The 20,560-nt window shown below is 48.8% G+C and overlaps 1 protein-coding gene across 2 annotated transcripts; it reads left to right on the plus strand.

The window, feature by feature from the left end:
- Nucleotides 1–935: 935 nt before the first annotated feature.
- On the plus strand, nt 936–19,517 carry LOC132206566 (Golgi-associated RAB2 interactor protein 3-like). 2 transcript variants are annotated; one of them, XM_059640797.1, is made up of 4 exons: nt 936–1,018; nt 3,915–4,080; nt 14,068–14,297; nt 18,810–19,517. In XM_059640797.1, exons 1-4 carry the CDS (start codon nt 978–980, stop codon nt 19,018–19,020), a joined length of 648 nt encoding a protein of 215 aa, XP_059496780.1. In that variant the 5' UTR covers nt 936–977; the 3' UTR covers nt 19,021–19,517. The 2 variants fall into 2 exon arrangements, with proteins under 2 accessions (XP_059496780.1, XP_059496782.1); XM_059640799.1 differs by lacking the exon at nt 936–1,018 and adding an exon at nt 1,882–1,973.
- The last annotated feature ends 1,043 nt before the right edge of the window (nt 19,518–20,560 follow it).

Here is a 20,560-nt window from a genome sequence, read left to right on the forward strand (position 1 = left end):
CACACACACACACTCACTCACACTCAATCACTCACTGACTCACACACACTCACTCACACACACACTCAGTCACTCACACACTCTCTCACTCACCCACTCACTCACTCACTGTCACTCACACTCACTCAGTCACTGTCACCTCCCTCTGTCCCCCCCCAAGTGGGGCAGGCAGCAAGGCTCAGGAACTGCTGGGCTGCCCAACATTTGGCTCCCCACCCCCAGAGCGGACCACATCCTGAGTAGCTGCGGTGTCCCCCGACCTGCTGTGGTAGAGGGGGGCACTGACTTAATGCGGTGGGACCGTCGCAGCACGCACCCCCAGCCCAACCGCCCCCCTCCCCGGACTGAGGACAAGTGACAAACCCCCCTGGGGCTGTCCACGGCACAGCAAGGGCCCGGGAGCACGAGCTAGATCCCTTTGACCGAAGGTGTACTGGGTACAAACGGGGATCCAATTCGGCAGGGATCCCGTCTCGTACCGATCCAGCTAGCCAGGGATCGTGTCCAATTAGACAGGAATCTGGTCAGGTGGGGATCTGCGTAGGCAGGGGATTCCGTTGGGGGGGGGGGTGCAGTAAGGCAGGAATGCAGTGAGGCAGGGATCTGTAGGCGTGGATCTAGTCAGGCAGGCTGGATGATCCACTCCGAGGATGATCCATTCGCTGGATTGTACCAGCCGGGCTCTGGGGTTGATGGTGGAGGGGGCTGCCCGCTGTCCGACCTCCTCCCTCCCGCTCCACCCCCAGCTGCCCCTCCCCCCACTATCCCTTCCCCCCAACTGCCCCTTCCCCCCGCTACCCCTCCCCCACCTCCCCCCACTACCCCTCCCCCTTCCCCCTCCCCCCCGCCAGTGGGGGTGGAACCCGAGCTCTGCCCCCTTTATGCGCACACAGCCACCCCCCCACCCCCACCCCCCGGGGGGTGTGCGCTGACATCAGGAGCCGGGAGCAGGGTCCCCGCCGCAGGAGGCTCCGGTGATGCCCAACCCGGCCCCGAAATCCACCGAGACACCGAGCTGGTGAGAGCCGCCCCGCAAATCCCGCTGCCGCATTCCGGATCCCCCTCCCTTTCAGCGGATTCCCACCGATCCCCCTCGCTTTCAGAGGCATTCCCCTGGATCCCTCTCACTTTCAGTGGTTTCCTCTGGATCCCTCTCACTTTCAGGGGGATTCCCCTGGATCCCTCTCATTTTCAGTGGTTTTCTCTGGATCCCTCTCACTTTCGGGGAATTCCCCCAGAACCCTCTCACTTTCAGAGGGATTCTCCTGGATCTCTCTCACTTTCAGGGGCTTCTCCTGGATCCTTCTCACTTTCAGGAGAATTCCCATGGATCCCTCTCACTTTCAGGGGAACTGCACCCCGATTCCTCTCACTTGAACCTCTTCTCCCGAATACCTGTCAGTTCGTTTCTTGGGACATGAGGCAGGGCAGATGACTGAGGTGTCAGGGAGGGAGCACTTTGGGGCCAGAGACTATAATTTTATTCACTTTAAAATAGTTTTGGAAGGGCATAGACTGGATCTAAAATTTAATGTTCTAAATTGGAGGAAGGCTAATTTTGACATATCAGGCAAGAACTTTCAAATGTTGATTGGATGCAGATATTCACAGATAAATGGAGACTTCAGGAGTGGGAGGCCGTCAAAAATGAGATAACAAGGGTTCAGAGACAGTATGTTCTTGTTTGCATGACGGGCAAAGCTGGTAGGTGTAGGGAATCGAGGCTCTGGTCAAAACAAAGGAGGAAGCATGTGTAAGATATAGACAGCAGGGATTGAGTGAATCTCTCAAGGAATGTGAGCAGTAGGAATATTCTTAACAGGAAAATCAAGAGGACAAAAGGGGACATGAGATAACTTCGGCAAATAGAGTTAAGGAAAATGTAAAAGGATTCTGGACATACATTAAGGACAAAAGAGCAGCTGCAGAGAGAACAGGGGCCCTTAAAGACCTACAACACTGCCTATGAGCAGGTAATGGGGGAGAGACTGAACAAGTATTTTAAATCAGTACTCACAGTGGAGAAGGATATTGAGCCATAGAGCCTGCGGAAATTGTGATACGTTGAAAACTGTCCATATTACAAAAGAGGGGGTGGTAGATGCCTTAAAGTGCATGAAGGTGGATAAGTCTCTGAGACAGGATTGATCTGCTGCCTAGAATGTTGTGGAAACAAGAGAAATGATTGCTGGGCCCCTTGCTGAGATATTTGTATCATCAATAGCCACAGGTGAGGTGCCAGCAGACTGGAGGTTGCCTAACGTGGTGCCATTATTTAAGGAAGGTGGTAGAGAAAAACCAGGGAACTGTAGACCAATGAGCATGGCATTGGTGATGGGGCAAGTTGTTGGAGGGAACACTGAGGGACACGATTTACACGTATTTGGAAAAGCAAGGACTGATTAACAATAGTTAACATAGCTTTGTACGTGGGAAATCATGTCTCACTAACTTGATCGAGTTTTTTGAAGAAACGATGAAGAGTATTGATAAAGGCAGAGTGTTGTCTATATGAACTTCAGTGAGGCATTTGACAAGATTCTGCCTGGTAGGCTGGCTAGCACGGTTAGACCACATGGAATACAGGGTGAACTAGCCACTTGGATTCAAAATTGGCTCAAAGATAGGGTACAGAGAGGGTGGTGGTGGAGGGTTGTTTCTTGAACCAGAGGCCTGTGACCAGCGATGTGCTGCAAGGTTCGGTGCTGGGTCCACTGCTCTTTGTTGTTCATATAAATGACTTGGATGTGAATGTAGGAGGTATTGTTAGTAAGTTTGCAGATGACACCATTTAGAGGTGCAGTGGACAGTGAAGATTACCTCAGAAAACAATGAGACTGTTATCAGATTTGCCAATGGGCTAAGGAGTGGCTGATGGAGTTTAATTTAGATAAATGTAAGGTGCTACATTTTGATGGGTAAAATCAGTGCAGGACTTATACACTTAATAGTAGGGCCCTAGGGAGTGTTGCTGAACAGATATTTTGAAGTACAGGTTCATAGTTCGTTGAAAGTGGCGTCGCAGGTAGACAGGGTAGTGAAGAAGGCATTTGGTGTGCTTGCCTTCATTGGTCAATGCATTGAGCACAATATATGAGTTGGGGAGGTCATATCGCAGCTGTACAGGACATTGGTTCGGCCACTTTTGGAATACTGCGTTCAATTCTGGTCTCAGTGCTATAGGAAAGATGTCATTAAACTTGAAAAAGTTCAGAGAAAATTTGCGAGGATGTTGCCAGGGTTAGAGGTTTTGAACTGTAGGGACAGGCTGAATAGCCTGGAGTGTCAGAAGCTGCAGGGTGAATTTATAGAACTTTATAAAATCTTGAGGGGTTTGGATAGAGAAATAGGCAAAGTATTTTCCCCGAGATGATGGAGTCCAAAACTACAGGGCACAAGTTTAATATGAGAGGGGAAAGATTTAAAAGGGACCTAAGGGTTAGATTTTTGATGCAGACGGTGGTGCGTGTGTGGAATGAGCTTCCAGAGGAAGTGGTGGAGGCCGGTACAGTTACAGCTTTTAAAGGCATCAGGATGGGTACATGAAGAGGAAGGGTTTAGAGGGATATGGGCTGAAAGCTGGCAACTGGGATGAGATATTTAGCCAGCATGGGCAGGTTGGACTGAAGGGTCTATTTCTGCACTGTACAACTCTCTGACTCTGTGATACTTTGACTGTCAAAGGAATTCTCCCAGCTTCCTGTCAGTTTCAGCGGGATTTTCCCAGCTCCCTGTTAGTTTGCACCTTGGGTCTGGGAACTTGATCTGCTGCCAGTTGGAGAAATGTAACTGACCAGGAACTGGCTGGAATTTGGTCAAATAGATGTTCTGTAAAAATGAGAGTTGTTTTGGAAAAATGTCAGTTAAATTACAATAATGAATAAATCATTTATATTTATTGCCTTTTTATCAAGTTCTGAAAAGGACACCCTCGATATCAGATCCTATTTGTTTTATAACCTGCTGGAGGACATCGGGGCTGTACCCACGTCATGTGCAGGGGAGATGCAGCAACATCTGTACAACGGCGATTACTCCCTCTTCAAAACCGCACCAGTCTTTGAAAGCAATTTCATACAGGTACAGTCAAACTATCCAGGTACAGTCAAGCTATCCAGGTACAGTCAAATTGTACAGGTACAGTAAAGCTATATGGATACACTAAACTCAAACTGGTACAGTAAAACTGCAGGTAAATGAAACGGTACATGTACATGAAACAGTACAGGTATGGTAAAACAGCATAGGTACGTGAAACAGTACAGGCACAGTGAAACAATGCAGATATGTGAAAGAGTACAGGTACAGTAAAACAGTACAGGTGCAGTGAAACAGTACAGGTACAGTAAAACAGTACAGATATGTGAAGCAGTATAGATACAGAGAAACAGTACAGGTATGTGAAACAGTACAGGTATGAAACAGTACAGATATGTGAAAGAGTACAGGCACAGAGAAACAGTCCAGGCACAGAGAAACAGTCCAGGCACAGAGAAACAGTACAGGCACAGAGAAACAGTACAGGCACAGAGAAACAGTCCACGCACAGAGAAACAGTACAGGCACAGAGAAACAGTCCAGGCACAGAGAAACAGTACAGGCACAGAGAAACAGTCCAGGCACAGAGAAACAGTACAGGCACAGAGAAACAGTACAGGCACAGTAAAACAGTGCAGGCACAGAGAAACAGTAGAGGCACAGAGAAACAGTCCAGGCACAGAGAAACAGTACAGGCACAGAGAAACAGTCCAGGCACAGAGAAACAGTACAGGCACAGAGAAACAGTACAGGTACAGTAAAACAGTGCAGGCACAGAGAAACAAGTGTGGTATCTCTCTGAGCAGATTCCTCAACTGTAACTGGCTTTCAATTGACACAGCAGCTGTCTTCACCTCAGATTTCCAGAATCTGACATAGTTTATATTCACGCTGCTGTTTCAATGAGAGTTTAATTATGGAAATAACTATTGAAGGATAAAACCACATTGCCCAAGACACTCCCAGTCTGGGAGAGAAGGTACTGTGCATAGTGGATGCTAAGTGTTGGATGTTGTTGTCGTGTGTGACTGCAGAGAGAGAAACAGAGCCAGAATATGAACATTTCGGTTCAGTGACCCTTCCTCAGAATGGATCTCCACAGATACGCCAGACCCCTGGGTTTCTCCAGAAAAGTCTGTTTCTGCTTCAGATCTTTGGCATCTGCCGTACTTTATTTCTTTTACAGCCAGCAAGGCAGGTTTTAAATTCAAATAAAAAGACACTGCGGGCGCTGGCAATCTAAAGTAAAGGCAGAAAGTGCTGGAGAAACTCAGCATTATTTGTGGAAAGAGAGAGTCAGAGGTGATGTTGCGAGGCGGGTCTGACTCTTTGGAGCGCTGAGCAGAGTTTTGAGGAATAATGATGTCAGACTCAAAGCGTTTCTTTGTCGACATGAAGCTGCTAGAGTATCTTAATTTCGACAACCAACTTTAAAGCGTTCACTTGACATCTAACCGTTAAAATCCAACTGGAATCACACTTGTTTTTATTTAACTTTGAAACCAAAAAACCAAAAGATCTGTGGATGCTGGAAATCAGAAACAAAAACAAAAATTGGCTCAGCCCGTCTGGCAGCAGAAATGCTGGTGAGAAATCAGTTAACATTTCAGGTGGAGTAACTTCTTCAGAAGCATTTAACTCTGATTTCTTTCCACTTGCTGCCAGCCTCGCTGAGCTTTTCCAGTGATTTGAATGTAGAACATAGAACAGTACAGCACAGAACAGGCCCTTCAGCCCACGATGTTGTGCCGACCATTGATCCTCATGTATGCACCCTCAAATTTCTGTGACCACATGCATGTCCAGCAGTCTCTTAAATGCCCCCAATGACCTTGCTTCCACAACTGCTGCTGGCAACGCATTCCATGCTCTCACAACTCTCTGCGTAAAGAACCCGCCTCTGACATCCCCTCTATACTTTCCTCCAACCAGCTTAAAACTATGACCCCTCGTGCTGGCCATTTCTGCCCTGGGAAATAGTCTCTGGCTATCAACTCTGTCTATGCCTCTCATTATCTTGTATACCTCAATTAGGTCCCCTCTCCTCCTCCTTTTCTCCAATGAAAAAAATTTGTTTTTGTTTTGTTTTGCTTTGACTTGGTTCATATTTCCTAATAACCTCCTCGTTCTCATGTAAGTTACAAATGATTGCAGAGTTTGACAGAGATAATGGGAACTGCAGATGCTGGAGAATCCAAGATAACAAAGTGTGTAGGTGGATGAACACAGCAGGCCAAGCAGCATCTCAGGGGCACAAAAGCTGACGTTTCGGGCCTAGACCCTTCACCAGAAAAGGGGGATGGGGAGAGGATTCTGGAATAAATAGGGAGAGAGGGGGAGGCGGACTGAAGATAGAGGAGAAGATAGATGGAGAGGAGAGTATGGGTGGGGAGGTAGGGAGGGGATAGGTCAGTCCAGGGAGGACAGACAGGTCAAGGGGGTGGGATGAGGTTAGTAGGAAGGAAATGGAGGTGCGGCGTGAGGTGGGTGGAGGGGATAAGTGAGAGGAAGAACAGGTTAGGGAGCCGGGGTCGAGCTGGGCTGGTTTTGGGATGCAGTGGTGGGAAGGGGGATTTTGAAGCTTGTGAAGTCCACATTAATACCATTGGGCTGCAGGGTTCCCAAGTGGAATATGAGTTGCTGTTCCTGCAACCTACAGGTGGCATCATTATGGCACTGCAGGAGGCCCATGATGGACATGTCATCTAAGGAATGGGAGGAGAGTGGTGGATATATGGAATGCTCTGCCCTAGAAGGCAGTGGAGGCTAACTCTCTGGATACTTGCAAGAAAGAGATGGAGAGAGCTCTTAAGGATAGTGGAATCAAGGGTTATGGGGATAAGGCAGGAACAGGATACTGATTGTGGATGATCAGCCATGATCATAATGAATGGTGGTGCTGGCTCGACGGGCCGAATGGCCTCCTGCACCTATTGTCAATTGTCTATAAAATGGTTCGCGAATGGGAGGTGCAGTTGTTTATTGCGAACCGAGCGGAGGTGTTCTGCAAAGCGGTCCCCAAGCCTCCGCTTGGTTTCCCCAATGTAGAGGAAGCCACACCGGGTACAATGGATGCAGTATACCACATTGGCAGATGTGCAGGTGAATATCTGCTTAATATGGAAAGTCATCTTGGGGCCTGGGATTGGGGTGAGGGAGGAGGTGTGGGGGCAAGTGTAGCATTTCCTGCGGTTTTCAGGGGAAGGTGCTGGGTGTGGTGGGGTTGGAGGGCAGTGTGGAGCGGACAAGGGAGTCGCGGAGAGAGAGGTCTCTCTGGAAGGCAGACAAGGGTGGGGATGGAAAAATGTCTTGGGTGGTGGGGTCGGATTGTAGATGGCGGAAGTGTCGGAGGATGATGTGTTGTATCCGGAGGTTGGTGGGGTGGTGTGTGAGAATGAGGGGGTCCTCTTTGGGCAGTTGTGGCGGGGGTGGGGTGTGAGGGATGTGTTGCGGGAAATGCGGGAGACGCGGTCAAGGGCGTTCTCGACCACTGTTCTCTTTGGGCGGTTATTGCGAGTGATTTTTATTGCAGTGGTCAAGAACACCCTCGACCGTGTCTTCCGCATTTCCTGCCGCACATCCCTCACACCCCACCCCCACAATAACCACCCTAAAAGGATCGCCCTCGTTCTCACATAACACCCCACCAACCTCCGGATACAACTCATCATCCTCTGACACTTCTGCCATCTACAATCTGACCCCACCATCCAAGACATTTTTCCATCCCCACCCCTGTCTGCTTTCCGGAGAGACCACTCTCTCCGTGACTCCCTTCTCCGCTCCACTCTCCCCTCCAACCCCACCACACCCGGCACCTTTCCCTGCAACCGCAGGAAATGCTACACTTGCCCCCACACCTCCTCCCTCACCCCTATCCCAGGCCCCAAGATGACTTTCCATATCAAGCAGATGTTCACCTGCACATCTGCCAATGTGGTATACTGTATCCACTGTACCCGGTGTGGCTTCCTCTACATTGGGGAAACCAAGCGGAGGCTTCGGGACCGCTTTGCAGAACACCTCCGCTCAGTTCGCAACAAACAACTGCACCTCCCAGTCGCAAACCATTTCCCCTCCCCCTCCCATTCTTTAGATGACATGTCCATCGTGGGCCTCCTGCAGTGCCACAATGATGCCACCCGAAGGTTGCAGGAACAGCAACTCATATTCCGCTTGGGAACCCTGCAGCCTAATGGTATCAATGTGGACTTCACCAGCTTCAAAATCTCCCCTTCCCCCACCGCATCCCAAAACCAGCCCAGTTCGTCCCCTCCCCCCACTGCATCCCAAAACCAGCCCAGCTCGTCCCCGCCTCCCTAACCTGTTCTTCCTCTCACCTATCCCTTCATCCCACCCCAAGCCTCACCTCCATTTCCGACCTACTAACCTCATCCCACCTCCTTGACCTGTCTATCTTCCCTGGACTGACCTATCCCCTCCCTACCTCCTCACCTATACTCTCCTCTCCACCTATCTTCTTTTCTCTCCATCTTCGGTCCACCTCCCCCCCCTCCCTATTTATTCCAGAACCCTCACCCCATCCCCCTCTCTGATGAAGGGTCTAGGCCCGAAACGTCAGCTTTTGTGCTCCTGAGATGCTGCTTGGCCTGCAGAGTTTGACATCTGTTTTTAAGAATGGGAAACTCGTGCAGTAACAAGCCCCTGAAAAAAAACTAACTCACTGGGTGGATCAACATAGAACATTACAGCACAGTACAGGCCCTTCTGCCCTCGATGTTGTGCCGACCTGTCATACCGATCTCAAGCCCATCTAACCTACATTATTCCATGTACGTCCATATGCTTATCCACTGACGACTTAAATGTACCTAAAGTTGGCGAATCTACTACCGTTGCAGGCAAAGCGTTCCATTCCCTTACTACTCTCTGAGTAAAGAAACTACCTCTGACATCTGTCCTATATCTTTCACCCCTCAATTTAAAGCTATGCCCCCTCATGCTTGCCGTCACCATCCTAGGAAAGAGGCTCTCCCTATCCACCCTATCTAATCCTCTGATTATTTTATATGGTTCAATTAAGTCACCTCTCAACCTTCTTCTCTCTAATGAAAACAGCCTCAAGTCCCTCAGCCTTTCCTCGTAAGACCTTCCCTCCATACCAGGCAACATCCTAGTAAATCTCCTCTGCACCCTTTCCAAAGCTTCCACATCCTTCTCATAATGCGGTGACCAGAACTGTACACAATACTCCAAGTGCGGCCACATACAAGTTTGTTTTATTAACGTATGAAGAAACAGTTCCCAAAATTGCATTTTGAAAATGAGACACTCAGATTGAAAAAAAATCAAAGTCAAACAAATATGAACTGAATTGACCATGAAGTCAATATCCATTGATCTTTAACTCGTCATTGTCGACAGGAATAGTGCCAGACGACTGGAGGATAGCAGATGTGGTTCCCCTGTTCAAGAAGGGGAATAGAGACAACCCTGGTAATTACAGACCAGTGAGCCTTACCTCAGTTGTTGGTAAAGTGTTGGAAAAGGTTATAAGGGATAGGATTTATAATCTTCTAGAAAAGAATAAATTGATTAGGGATAGTCAGCATGGTTTTGTGAAGGGAAGGTCGTGCCTCACAAACCTTATTGAGTTCTTTGAGAAGGTGACCAAACAGGTAGATGAGAGTAAACCGGTTGATGTGGTGTATATGAATTTCAGCAAGGCATTCGATAAGGTTCCCCACAATAGGCTATTGTACAAAATGCGGAGGAATGGAATTGTGGGAGATATAGCAGTTTGGATCAGAAATTGGCTTGCTGAAAAAAGACAGAGGGTGGTAGTTGATGGGAAATGTTCATCCTGGAGACCAGTTACTAGTGGTGTACAGCAAGGGTCGGTGTTGGGTCCACTGCTGTTTGTCATTTTTATAAATGACCTGGATGAGGGCGTAGAAGGATGGGTTAGTAAATTTGCAGATGACACTAAGATAGGTGGAGTTGTGGATAGTGACAAAGGATTGGTTGCAGAGAGACATAGATAAGCTGCAGAGCTGGGCTGAGAGGTGGCAAATGGAGTTTAATGCAGACAAGTGTGAGGTGATGCACTTTGGTAGGAGTAACCGGAAGGCAAAGTACTGGGCTAATGGTAAGATTCTTAGCAGTGTAGATGAGCAGAGAGATCTCGGTGTCCATGTACACAGATCCTTGAAAGTTGCCACCCAGGTTGACAGGGCTGTTAAGAAGGCATACAGTGTTTTAGCTTTTATTAATAGAGGGATCGAGTTCCGGAACCAAGAGGTTATGGTGAAGCTGTACAAAACTCTGGTGTGGCCGCACTTGGAGTATTGTGTTCAGTTCTGGTCACCGTATTATAAGAAGGATGTGGAAGCTTTGGAAAGGGTACAGAGGAGATTTACTAGGATGTTGCCTGGTATGGAGGGGAGGTCTTATGAGGAAAGGCTGAGGGACTTGAGGCTGTTTTCATTAGAGAGAAGAAGGTTGAGAGGTGACTTAATTGAAACATATAAAATAATCGGAGGGTTAGATAGGCTGGATAGGGAGAGTCTTTTTCCTAGGATGGTGATGGCGAGCACGAGGGGGCATAGCTTTAAATTGAGGGGTGAAAGATATAGGACAGATGTCAGAGGTAGTTTCTTTACTCAGAGAGTAGTAAGGGAATGGAACGCTTTGCCTGCAACAGTAGTAGATTCGCCAACTTTGGGTACGTTTAAGTCGTCATTGGATAAGCATATGGACATACGTGGAATAGTGTAGGTTAGATGGGCTTGAGATTGGTATGACAGGTCGGCACAACATCGAGGGCCGAAGGGCCTGTACTGAGCTGTAATGTTCTATGTTCTATGTTCTACACCAGAGTTTTGTACAGCTTCACCATAACCTCTTGGTTCCGGAACTCGATCCCTCTATTAATAAAAGCTAAAACACTGTATGCCTTCTTAACAGCCCTGTCAACCTGGGTGGCAACTTTCAAGGATCTATGTACATGGACACCGAGATCTCTCTGCTCATCTACACTACCAAGAATCTTACCATTAGCCCAGTACTTTGCCTTCTGGTTACTCCTGCCAAAGTGCATCACCTCACACTTGTCTGTATTAAACTCCATTTGCCACCTCTCAGCCCAGCTCTGCAGCTTATCTATGTCTCTCTGCAACCTACAGCATCCTTTGTCACTATCTACAACTCCACTGACCTTAGTGTCGTCTGCAAATTTACTAACCCATCCTTCTACGCCCTCATCCAGGTCATTTATAAAAATGACAAACAGCAGTGGACCCAACACCGACCCTTGCGGCACACCACTAGTAACTGGTCTCCAGGATGAACATTTCCCATCAACTACCACCCTCTGTCTTCTTTCAGCAAGCCAATTTCCGAGCCAAACTGCTATATCTCCCACAATTCCATTCCTCCACATTTTGTACAATAGCCTATTGTGGGGAACCTTATCGAATGCCTTGCTGAAATCCATATACACCACATCAACCGGCTTACTCTCATCTACCTGTTTGGTCACCTTCTCAAAGAACTCAATAAGGTTTGTGAGGCACGACCTTCCCTTCACAAAACCATGCTGACTATCCCTAATCGATTTATTCTTTTCTAGATGATTATAAATCCTATCCCTTATAACCTTTTCCAAAACTTTACCAACAACTGAGGTAAGGCTTACTGGTCTATAATTATCAGGGTTGTCTCTACTCCCCTTCTTGAACAGGGGAACCACATTTGCTATCCTCCAGTCATCTGGCACTATTCCTGTAGACAATGACAAGTTAAAGATCAATGCCAAAGGCTCGGCAATCTCCTCCCTGGCTTCCCAGAGGATCCGAGGATAAATCCCATCCGGCCCAGGGGACTTATCTATCTTCAACTTCTGAAGGATTTCTAATACCTCTTCCGTGTGAACCTCAATCCCACCTAGTCTAGTAGCCTGTATCTCAGTATTCTCCTCGACAACATTGTCGTTTTCTAGAGTGAATACTGTTGAAAAATATTCATTTAGCGCTTCCCCTATCTCATCTGACTCCACACACAACTAACCACTACTATCCTTGATTGGCCCTAATCTTACTTTCGTCATTCTTTTATTCCTTAAATACCTATAGAAAGCCTTAGGGTTTACTCTGATCCTATCCGCCAACAACTTCTCATGTCTCCTCCTGGCTCTTCTGAGCTCTTTCTTTAGGTCTTTCCTGGCTTCCTCGTAGCCCTCAAGTGCCCTAACTGAGCCTTCACATCTCATCCTAACATAAGCCTTCTTCTTCCTCTTGACCAGAGATTCCACCTCCTTCGTAAACCACGGCTCTCGCACTCTACAGCTTCCTCCCTGCCTGACAGGTACATATTTATCTAGGACACACAGGAGCTTTTCCTTGAATAAGCTCCACATTTCTAATGTGCCCATCCCTTGCAATTTCCTTTCCCATTCTATGCTCCCTAAATCTTGCCTAATCTCATCGTAATTGCCTTTCCCCCAGTTAACAGTATAGAGGGCTGTTGTAGGCTGCAGCGGGACATTGACAGGATGCAGAGATGGGCTGAGAGGTGGCAGATGGAGTTCAACCTGGATAAATGCGAGGTGATGCATTTTGGAAGGTCGAATTTGAAAGCTGAGTACAGGATTAAAGATAGGATTCTTGGCAGTGTGGAGGAGCAGAGGGATCTTGGTGTGCAGATACATAGATCCCTTAAAATGGCCACCCAAGTGGACAGGGTTGTTAAGAAAGCATATGATGTTTTGGCTTTCATTAACAGGGGGATTGAGTTTAAGAGTCGTGAGATCTTGTTGCAGCTCTATAAAACTTTGGTTAGACCGCACTTGGAATACTGCGTCCAGTTCTGGTCGTCCTATTATAGGAAAGATGTGGATGCTTTGGAGAGGGTTCAGAGGAGGTTTACCAGGATGCTGCCTGGACTGGAGGGCTTATCTTATGAAGAGAGGTTGACTGAGCTCGGACTTTTCTCATTGGAGAAAAGGAGGAGGAGAGGGGACCTAATTGAGGTATACAAGATAATGAGAGGCATAGATAGAGTTGATAGCCAGAGACTATTTCCCAGGGCAGAAATGGCTAGCACGAGGGGTCATAGTTTTAAGCTGGTTGGAGGAAAGTATAGAGGGGATGTCAGAGGCGGGTTCTTTACACAGAGAGTTGTGAGAGCATGGAATGCGTTGCCAGCAGCAGTTGTGGAAGCAAGGTCATTGGGGTCATTTAAGAGACTGCTGGACATGCATATGGTCACAGAAATTTGAGGGTGCATACATGAGGATCAATGGTCGGCACAACATTGTGGGCTGAAGGGCGTGTTCTGTGCTGTACTGTTCTATGTTCTATGTTCTATGTTCTATAACTCTTGCCCAGTGGTATACACCTATCCCTTTCCATCACTAAAGTAAACATAACAGAATTGTGATCGCTATCACCAAAGTGCTCACCTACTTCCAAATCTAACACCTGGCCGGGCTCATTACCCAGTATCAAATCTAATGTGGCTTCGCCCCTTGTTGGCCTATCTACATACTGTGTCAGGAAGCCCACCAGCACACTCTGGACAAAAACTGACCCATCCATAGTACTCGAACTATAGTGTTCCCAGTCAATATCTGGCAAGTTGAAGTCCCCCAATGACAACTACCCTGTCTCTCTCACTCCTATCGAGAATCATCTTTGCTATCCTTTCCTCTACATCTCTGGAACTATTCGGAGGCCTATAGAAAACTCCCAACAGGGTGACCTCTCCTTTCCTGTTTCTAACCTCAGCCCATACTACCTCAGTTGATGAGTCCCCAAACATCCTTTCTGCAACTGTAATACTGTCCTTGACCAACTATGCCTCACCTCCGCCCCTTTTACCATCTTCTCTGTTCTTACTGAAACATCTAAATCCCGGAACCTGCAACAACCATTCCTGTCCCTGCTCTATCCGTGTCTCCGAAATGGCCACAACATCGAAGTCCCAGGTACTAACCCATGCTGCAAGGATGCGAGGAGTTTTGAAACTCACAGGCAATCCGTCCATCTCTGTAAACGCTTATTTCGGCAGGTTAGTAAAAAGGGACACGTGAGTGACATCCATCATCGAGTTTCCATGGTGACTGTTGGTGTTTCCTCCACGGACCCCAGGCTTTATATCCCAGATGTTTTACTGATCGCTCAACCCAGTGAGAGACAGAAACAACTGCAGTTGCAGATCTTCAACAGAACCCCGAGGGATTCCTTCAAATCTGGGGCCCGGCTCCACTCGGGCTCCTTTACCACTTTGCAGCTCTTAAGGTAAGACGTTTGCGGATTTTTTTAAAAGCAAAATGTTGGAATTCTGTGAAATAGGAACAAAACATGCTGCAGAGTCTCAGCAAGACTGTGGGGAGAGAAACAAAGTGAACACTTCATCAGAACTGAAGAGGGATAGAAATGTAAAAGATTGGAAATTGTGGGGGGTGCGGGGTTGGAGGAACAGGCAGGGACTCTGTGATCGGATAGGTGTCAGAGCGATTAACCCACAAACAATAAATAAACAACATGTTTCGTGATTCAACAGCCAAACAGAATGGAAATGGAGAATCAAGTTATATTGGGCCAGAAACATTAACTCTTGTCTCTCCCTCCACACGCTGCCAGACCTGCTGAGTTACTCCTGCATTCTCGATGTTAGTTTCAGAATAAGGTGGAGAATAAAATTGACAGGAGCAGGTGGATAAGTTACTGCATAGAGGTGCCCTGTGTCCCTGAGCCTGCAGTTAGTCTCCCCAGTGAATGGGAAAACACACTGCGTCAACACAGTGTGGGCCTGAGGAACACAGCAGGCCAGGCAGCATCAGAGGAGCAGGAAAGCTGACATTTTGGATCGGGACCCTTCTTCAGAAATGGGGGAGGGGGAATGGGAGAGAGATCTGCTGAGGTCTTTCCAGAGGGAGGAGGACAACATCCTTAGAAAAGGGTTTGCAATGGGATTACAGCTCACTCAGACAGTAAGAACTGCTGATGCTGGAGTCTGAGATAACACAGTGTGGAGCTGGAGGAACACAGCAGGCCAGGCAGCATCAGAGGAGCCGGAAAGTTGACGTTTCGGGTGGGGACCCTTCTTCAAAAATGGGGGAGGGAGAAAGGGAATGGGCCTAACCTATGCCTACCTCTTCATAGAATACCTGGAACAGTCCCTCTTCCACGGCCAGACAGGCACAATCCCCCACCCCTTCCTCCGTTACATCAATGAATATATTGGCACTGCCTCATGCTCCCATGAGGAGCTTGAACAGTTCATCAACTTTGCTAACACCTTCCACCCCAACCTCAAGCTCACCTGGACCATGTCTGATACCTCCCTCTCCTTCCTGGACCTCTCTATCTCCAACTCTGGTGATTTCTTTGAAACCAACATTTATTTCAAGCCGACCGATTCCCACAGCTACCTGGACCACACCTCCTCTCACCCAACTTCCTGCAAGAATGCGAGCTCCTTCTCCCAATTCCTCCGCCACGTCTGCTCCCATGATGGGGCATTCCACTCCCAAACATCCCAGGTGTCCTCCTATTTCAAGGACTGCAACTTCCTCCCTTTGGTGGTTGAAAATGCTCTCAACTGCGTCTCTTGCATTTCCCACACCTCTGACCTCATCCCCTCTCCACAATAAAAAGAAAGACAGAATTCCCCTCACCCCATCATTGTCCGCCCTTCCGCCACCTGCAATCCGACCCCACAACCAAAGATATATTTCCATCTCCACCCCTGTCTGCCCTCTGTAGGGACCACTCCCTCTGTGACTCCCTCAGCTGCTCCACACTCCCACAAACCCCACCAGCCCCGGCACCTTTTCCTAAAACCAGAGAAAGTGCTACACCTGTTCCTGCACCACTCCCCTCACCTCCATCCAAGGAACCAAAAAATCATTTCACATCAGACAGAGGTTCACCTGCACCTCCATCAATGTGGTCTATTTTATCTGCTGCTCCCGATGTGGCCGAGTGAGAACGAGCAGAGGCTTGGAGGCCACTTTGTAGAATACTTGCGCTCTGGTCACAAGAAATGACAACTCCTTCCAACTGCAAACCATTTCAACTTCCCCTCTCACTCACTGGGTGACCTGTCCATCCTAGGCCCCCTCCAATGTTACAGTGTTGCCACCGGCAAACTGGAGGAGCAGCACCTCAAATTCACCCTTGGGAGCTGACAGCCCAATGGTCTAAACAGGAATTCGCCAGTTTCAAAATCACCCCACCCCCGGCCTCATCCCATGACCGACCCGCCCTTCATCACTGCCTCCTTCACCTGACACAAACTGTCCGTCTTCCCTCCCACCTGTCCACTCCTCCCACCTCACTGAGCAATACCCATCACTGCCTACGGGCACTCACCTATCACCATCCCACCTCCCCTACCCAGCCTAGGATCAGTGCGGGATCGGAAACAGTGTGGGACAGGAATCAGTTTGTGGGATTGGGATCAGTGTGGGACAGGAATCAGTGCGGGATCGGAAACAGTGTGGGACAAGGATCAGTTGTGGGATTGGGATCAGTTGTGGGATCAGGATCAGTTGTGGGATCAGGATCAGTGAGGGTTCAGGATCAGTGTGGGACAGGAATCAGTGTGGGATCGGGATCAGTTGTGGGATCGGGATCAGTTGTGGGATCAGGATCGGTGTGGAACAGGGATCAGTGAGGGTTAGGGATCAGTGTGGGACAGCGATCAGAGTGGGATTAGGATCAGGGTGGGACAGGGATCAGTGTGTGATCGGGATCAGTGTGGAAACAGGATCAGATTAGATTAGATTAGATTCCCTACAGTGTGGAAACAGGCCCTTCGGCCCAACAAGTCCACACCGCCCCTTGAAACATCCCACCCAGACCCATTCCCCTATAACCCACACGCCCCTGAACACTACGGGCAATTTAGCATGGCCAATCCACCTAGCCTGCACATCTTTGGACCGTGGGAGGAAACCAGGGCATCCGAAGGAAACCCATGCAGACACGGGGAGAATGTGCAAACTCCACACAGACAGTTGCCCAAGGCTGGAATTGAACCCGGGTCCCTGGTGCTGTGAGGCTGCAGTGCTAACCATTGAGCCTCCATGCTGCCCCAGTGTGGGATCGGGATCGGTGTGGGACTGGGATCGGTGTGGGACAGGGATCGGTGTGGGACTGGGATCGGTGTGGGACTGGGATCGGTGTGGGACAGGCATCAGTGTGGGGCAGGCATCAGTGTGGGATCAGGGTCAGGGTGAGAACGGGATCAGTGTAGGATCGGGATCAGTGTGGGACAGGGATCAGAGTGTGATTGGGATCTTGGAACATAGAATATAGAACACTACGGCGCAGTACAGGCCCTTCAGCCCTCGATGTTGTGCCGACCTGTGAAACCAATCTGAAGCCCATCTAACTTACACTATTCTATTATCATCCATATGTTTATCCAATGACCACATAAATGCCCTTAAACCTGGCGAGTCTACTACTGTTGCAGGCAGGGCATTCCATACCCTTACTACTCTCTGAGTAAAGAATCTAGCTCTGACATCTGTCCTATATCTATCACCCCTCAATTTAAAGCAATGTCCCCTCGTGCTAGGCATCTCCATCTGAGGAAAAAGGCTCTCACTGTCCACCCTGTCTAATCCTCTGATCATCTTGTATGTCTCTATTAGTCACCTCTTAACCTTATTCCCTCTAATGAAAACAGCCTCAAGTCCCTCAGCCTTTCCTCATAAGACCTTCCCTCCATACCAGGCAACATCCTAGTAAATCTCCTCTGCACCCTTTCCAAAGCTTCCACATCCTTCCTATAATGCGGGGACCAGAACTGTACACAATACCCCAAGTGCGGCCGCACCAGAGATTTGTACAGCAGCAACATGACCTCATAGCTTCGAAACTCAATCCCTCTACTAATAAAACCTAGCACACCGTATGCCTTCTTAACAACCCTATCAGTTTGGGATCAGGATCAGTGTGGGACAGGGATGAGTATGGGATCGGGATCAGCGTGGGACAGGAATCAGCGTGGGACAGGGATAACAAGATGTAGAGCTGGATGAAAACAGCAAGCCAAGCAGCAAACAGGATTTGTTTCCTGGAGACCAGCCAATGTGTGGGGAATTGTTCCAGGGAGTTGACCTCAGCGTATCAGGAGGCTTGGCTCTGGGCAAGCACCAGACTTTGTTTAAAAAGTGACATAACAAGGTGTGGAACTGGATGAACACAGCAGGCTAAGCAGCATCAGAGGAGCAGGAAGGCTGATGGATGGGAGTGGCTGGGACAGTTAGTGAATCTGGAACTCTGGAAATCTGAATTCAGATTCTCTGAAGAAGGGCCTAGGCCCGAAACATCAGTGTTCTGGCTCCACTGATGCTGCTTGGCCTGCTGTGTTCATCCAGCTCCACACCTTGTTATCTCAGATTCTCCAGCATCTGCAGTTCCTACTATCTCTGTTTTTAAAGTGTTCAGATGGGATGAACCTGTAATGTTGCTCCTCCCTAATTTCCCTTGGAATTACGGAGTCATTTCAGCTCAGAGCCATTCCTAGAGACCTGGGCCTGGAGTCACATGTAGGCCGAACCAGGGCAGGGCGGCAGCTTTCCAGCTGGAAAGGATACCATTCCTAAATATTACTTGGAGTTCCAGATTTATGAATTGCATTAAAATGACGGGATTTGAGCCCTGGTTCCCCAAGCAACATCCACTGGAATGCTGGAAGGCAGCCTCAGTATGAAATCTGTCTGCATTACCTCCTCAGGTCACTGTTTCCTGCACATTGTTCAATCCTGTGTGTGTGTGTTTTTCTGTTCTCAGGCTCTTCCCTCTAAAATTAACAAAAATTTCCATTTATGACGAGGACAACCACAGACTGCGGCTCAAACTGGCGACACATCAATCTTTCTACCTGCAGCTGGTGGGAGTCGACCCCCGATTTGAGGACGAGATGTTCCAGCACTGGGTCAAACTGGTCAAACACATCTCCTCCCAGGGTGGAGAGCTCCTTACTTTAGCCCCTGCCTCCTGAATAGTTTCAAATGCCCCCTTCCCGCCTTCACCCTCCACACACACACACACACACACACACACACACATACAGACACAAACAGACTGAGAGAGACAGACACACACGCACACATACAGACACAAACAGACTGAGAGAGACAGACAGACACACACACACATACAGACACGCGCACATACACAGAGACAAACAGACTGAGAGACAGACACACACACACACATACAGACACAAACAGACTGAGAGGCAGGCAGACACACACACACACACACACACACACACACACACATACAGACACAAACAGACTGACACACACACACACACACACACACACAGACTGAGAGACAGACACACACTGAGACACACACACAGACCCTGTTCAGATGCACTAACTGTCCCAGCCACTCCCATCCTTCAACCTTCTCCCTGTCTGTCTGGCAGGAAACCCACACCACAGACAGAAGGATTCTAAAACTGGAAGTCAACATTAATGAAACAGAAGAAAAAAATAAAGGGAATTATTTTCAATCAGTGTTATCCAGTGTGAAGTGTGAGAGTTTTGGGATTGCTTCAAGTTCAGGGTTTTTGAACATCTGCCCCACATTGCAGAATTCCACACAGTCCCACAGTCAAAGCTACTGTTAAACAGGGGACGGGAGTGAGGGGATAAGAAGGTGATTCAGGTGAGTTGATTTTTGGGATGACTAGGATCTGTGGGGATGACTGGGTCGGGGGGTAAGTGGGGTGACTGGGTTGGGAGATGACGGGTGTCTGGAGTCTGGGGTGGGTTGGGGTATTTGAGGCTTGTTGGGATGGAGCTGTGAGGGGTTTTCAGGGGGATGTGGGGATCAGAGATTTGAGCTTAGAGGGGGTTGCTGAGAGATTTTAGCAGGTGAGGGGTAATTTTAGGCTGAGGGGCATTTCCGAATCAGGGAGGAATTTTCTGGGTTTGCTGGAAGACCCCTCATCGGTCACTGACATCACTTCATGCCCTGGTCCTAGGCCCAAACCCACCCAGCCCCACAAAACCTCGACAACCACTTCGTACCCCAAAGAACGTTTAACCCTGCCCCTAGAACCCCCTTCACCCCAACCTAACCCCCTACCCCCAGCTCTGCAACCCCCTTTCCCCAGCCACACAATCCCCTTCTGCCCAGCCCCCACAACCCCCTATGCCCTGCTGCACAACCCCCTTTCCCCATCCCACAGCCCTCTTTCCCCATCCTACAAATCCTTTCCCCCAGCCCCACAAACCCCTAGCCCCCAGCCCCACAAACCCCTATCCCCAGCCCTAATACCCCCTTTCCCTGGCCACACAAACCCCTTCTGCCCAGCCCCCACAAACCCCTACCCCCCAGCCCCACAACCCCCTACCCCCAGCCCTACAACCCCCTTTCCCTGGCCACACAGGAGGAGCAGGAAGGCTGATGGATGGGAGTGGCTGGGACAGTTAGTGAATCTGGAACTCTGGAAATCTGAATTCAGATTCTCTGAAGAAGGGTCTAGGCCCGAAACATCAGTGTTCTGGCTCCACTGATGCTGCTTG

The sequence above is a fragment of the Stegostoma tigrinum genome, chromosome 38, assembly GCF_030684315.1.
Source record: "Stegostoma tigrinum isolate sSteTig4 chromosome 38, sSteTig4.hap1, whole genome shotgun sequence".
Taxonomy (NCBI): domain Eukaryota; kingdom Metazoa; phylum Chordata; class Chondrichthyes; order Orectolobiformes; family Stegostomatidae; genus Stegostoma; species Stegostoma tigrinum.

Excerpts from the sequence above, each read along its gene's own strand:
- LOC132206566 (XM_059640797.1), top strand. The coding sequence starts at position 978 with ATGCCCAACCCGGCCCCGAAATCCACCGAGACACCGAGCTG. Across the intron at positions 1,019-3,914 it reads TCCACCGAGACACCGAGCTG|TTCTGAAAAGGACACCCTCG; the intron begins GTGAGAGCCGCC and ends CTTTTTATCAAG. Across the intron at positions 4,081-14,067 it reads TTGAAAGCAATTTCATACAG|GTTAGTAAAAAGGGACACGT; the intron begins GTACAGTCAAAC and ends TTATTTCGGCAG.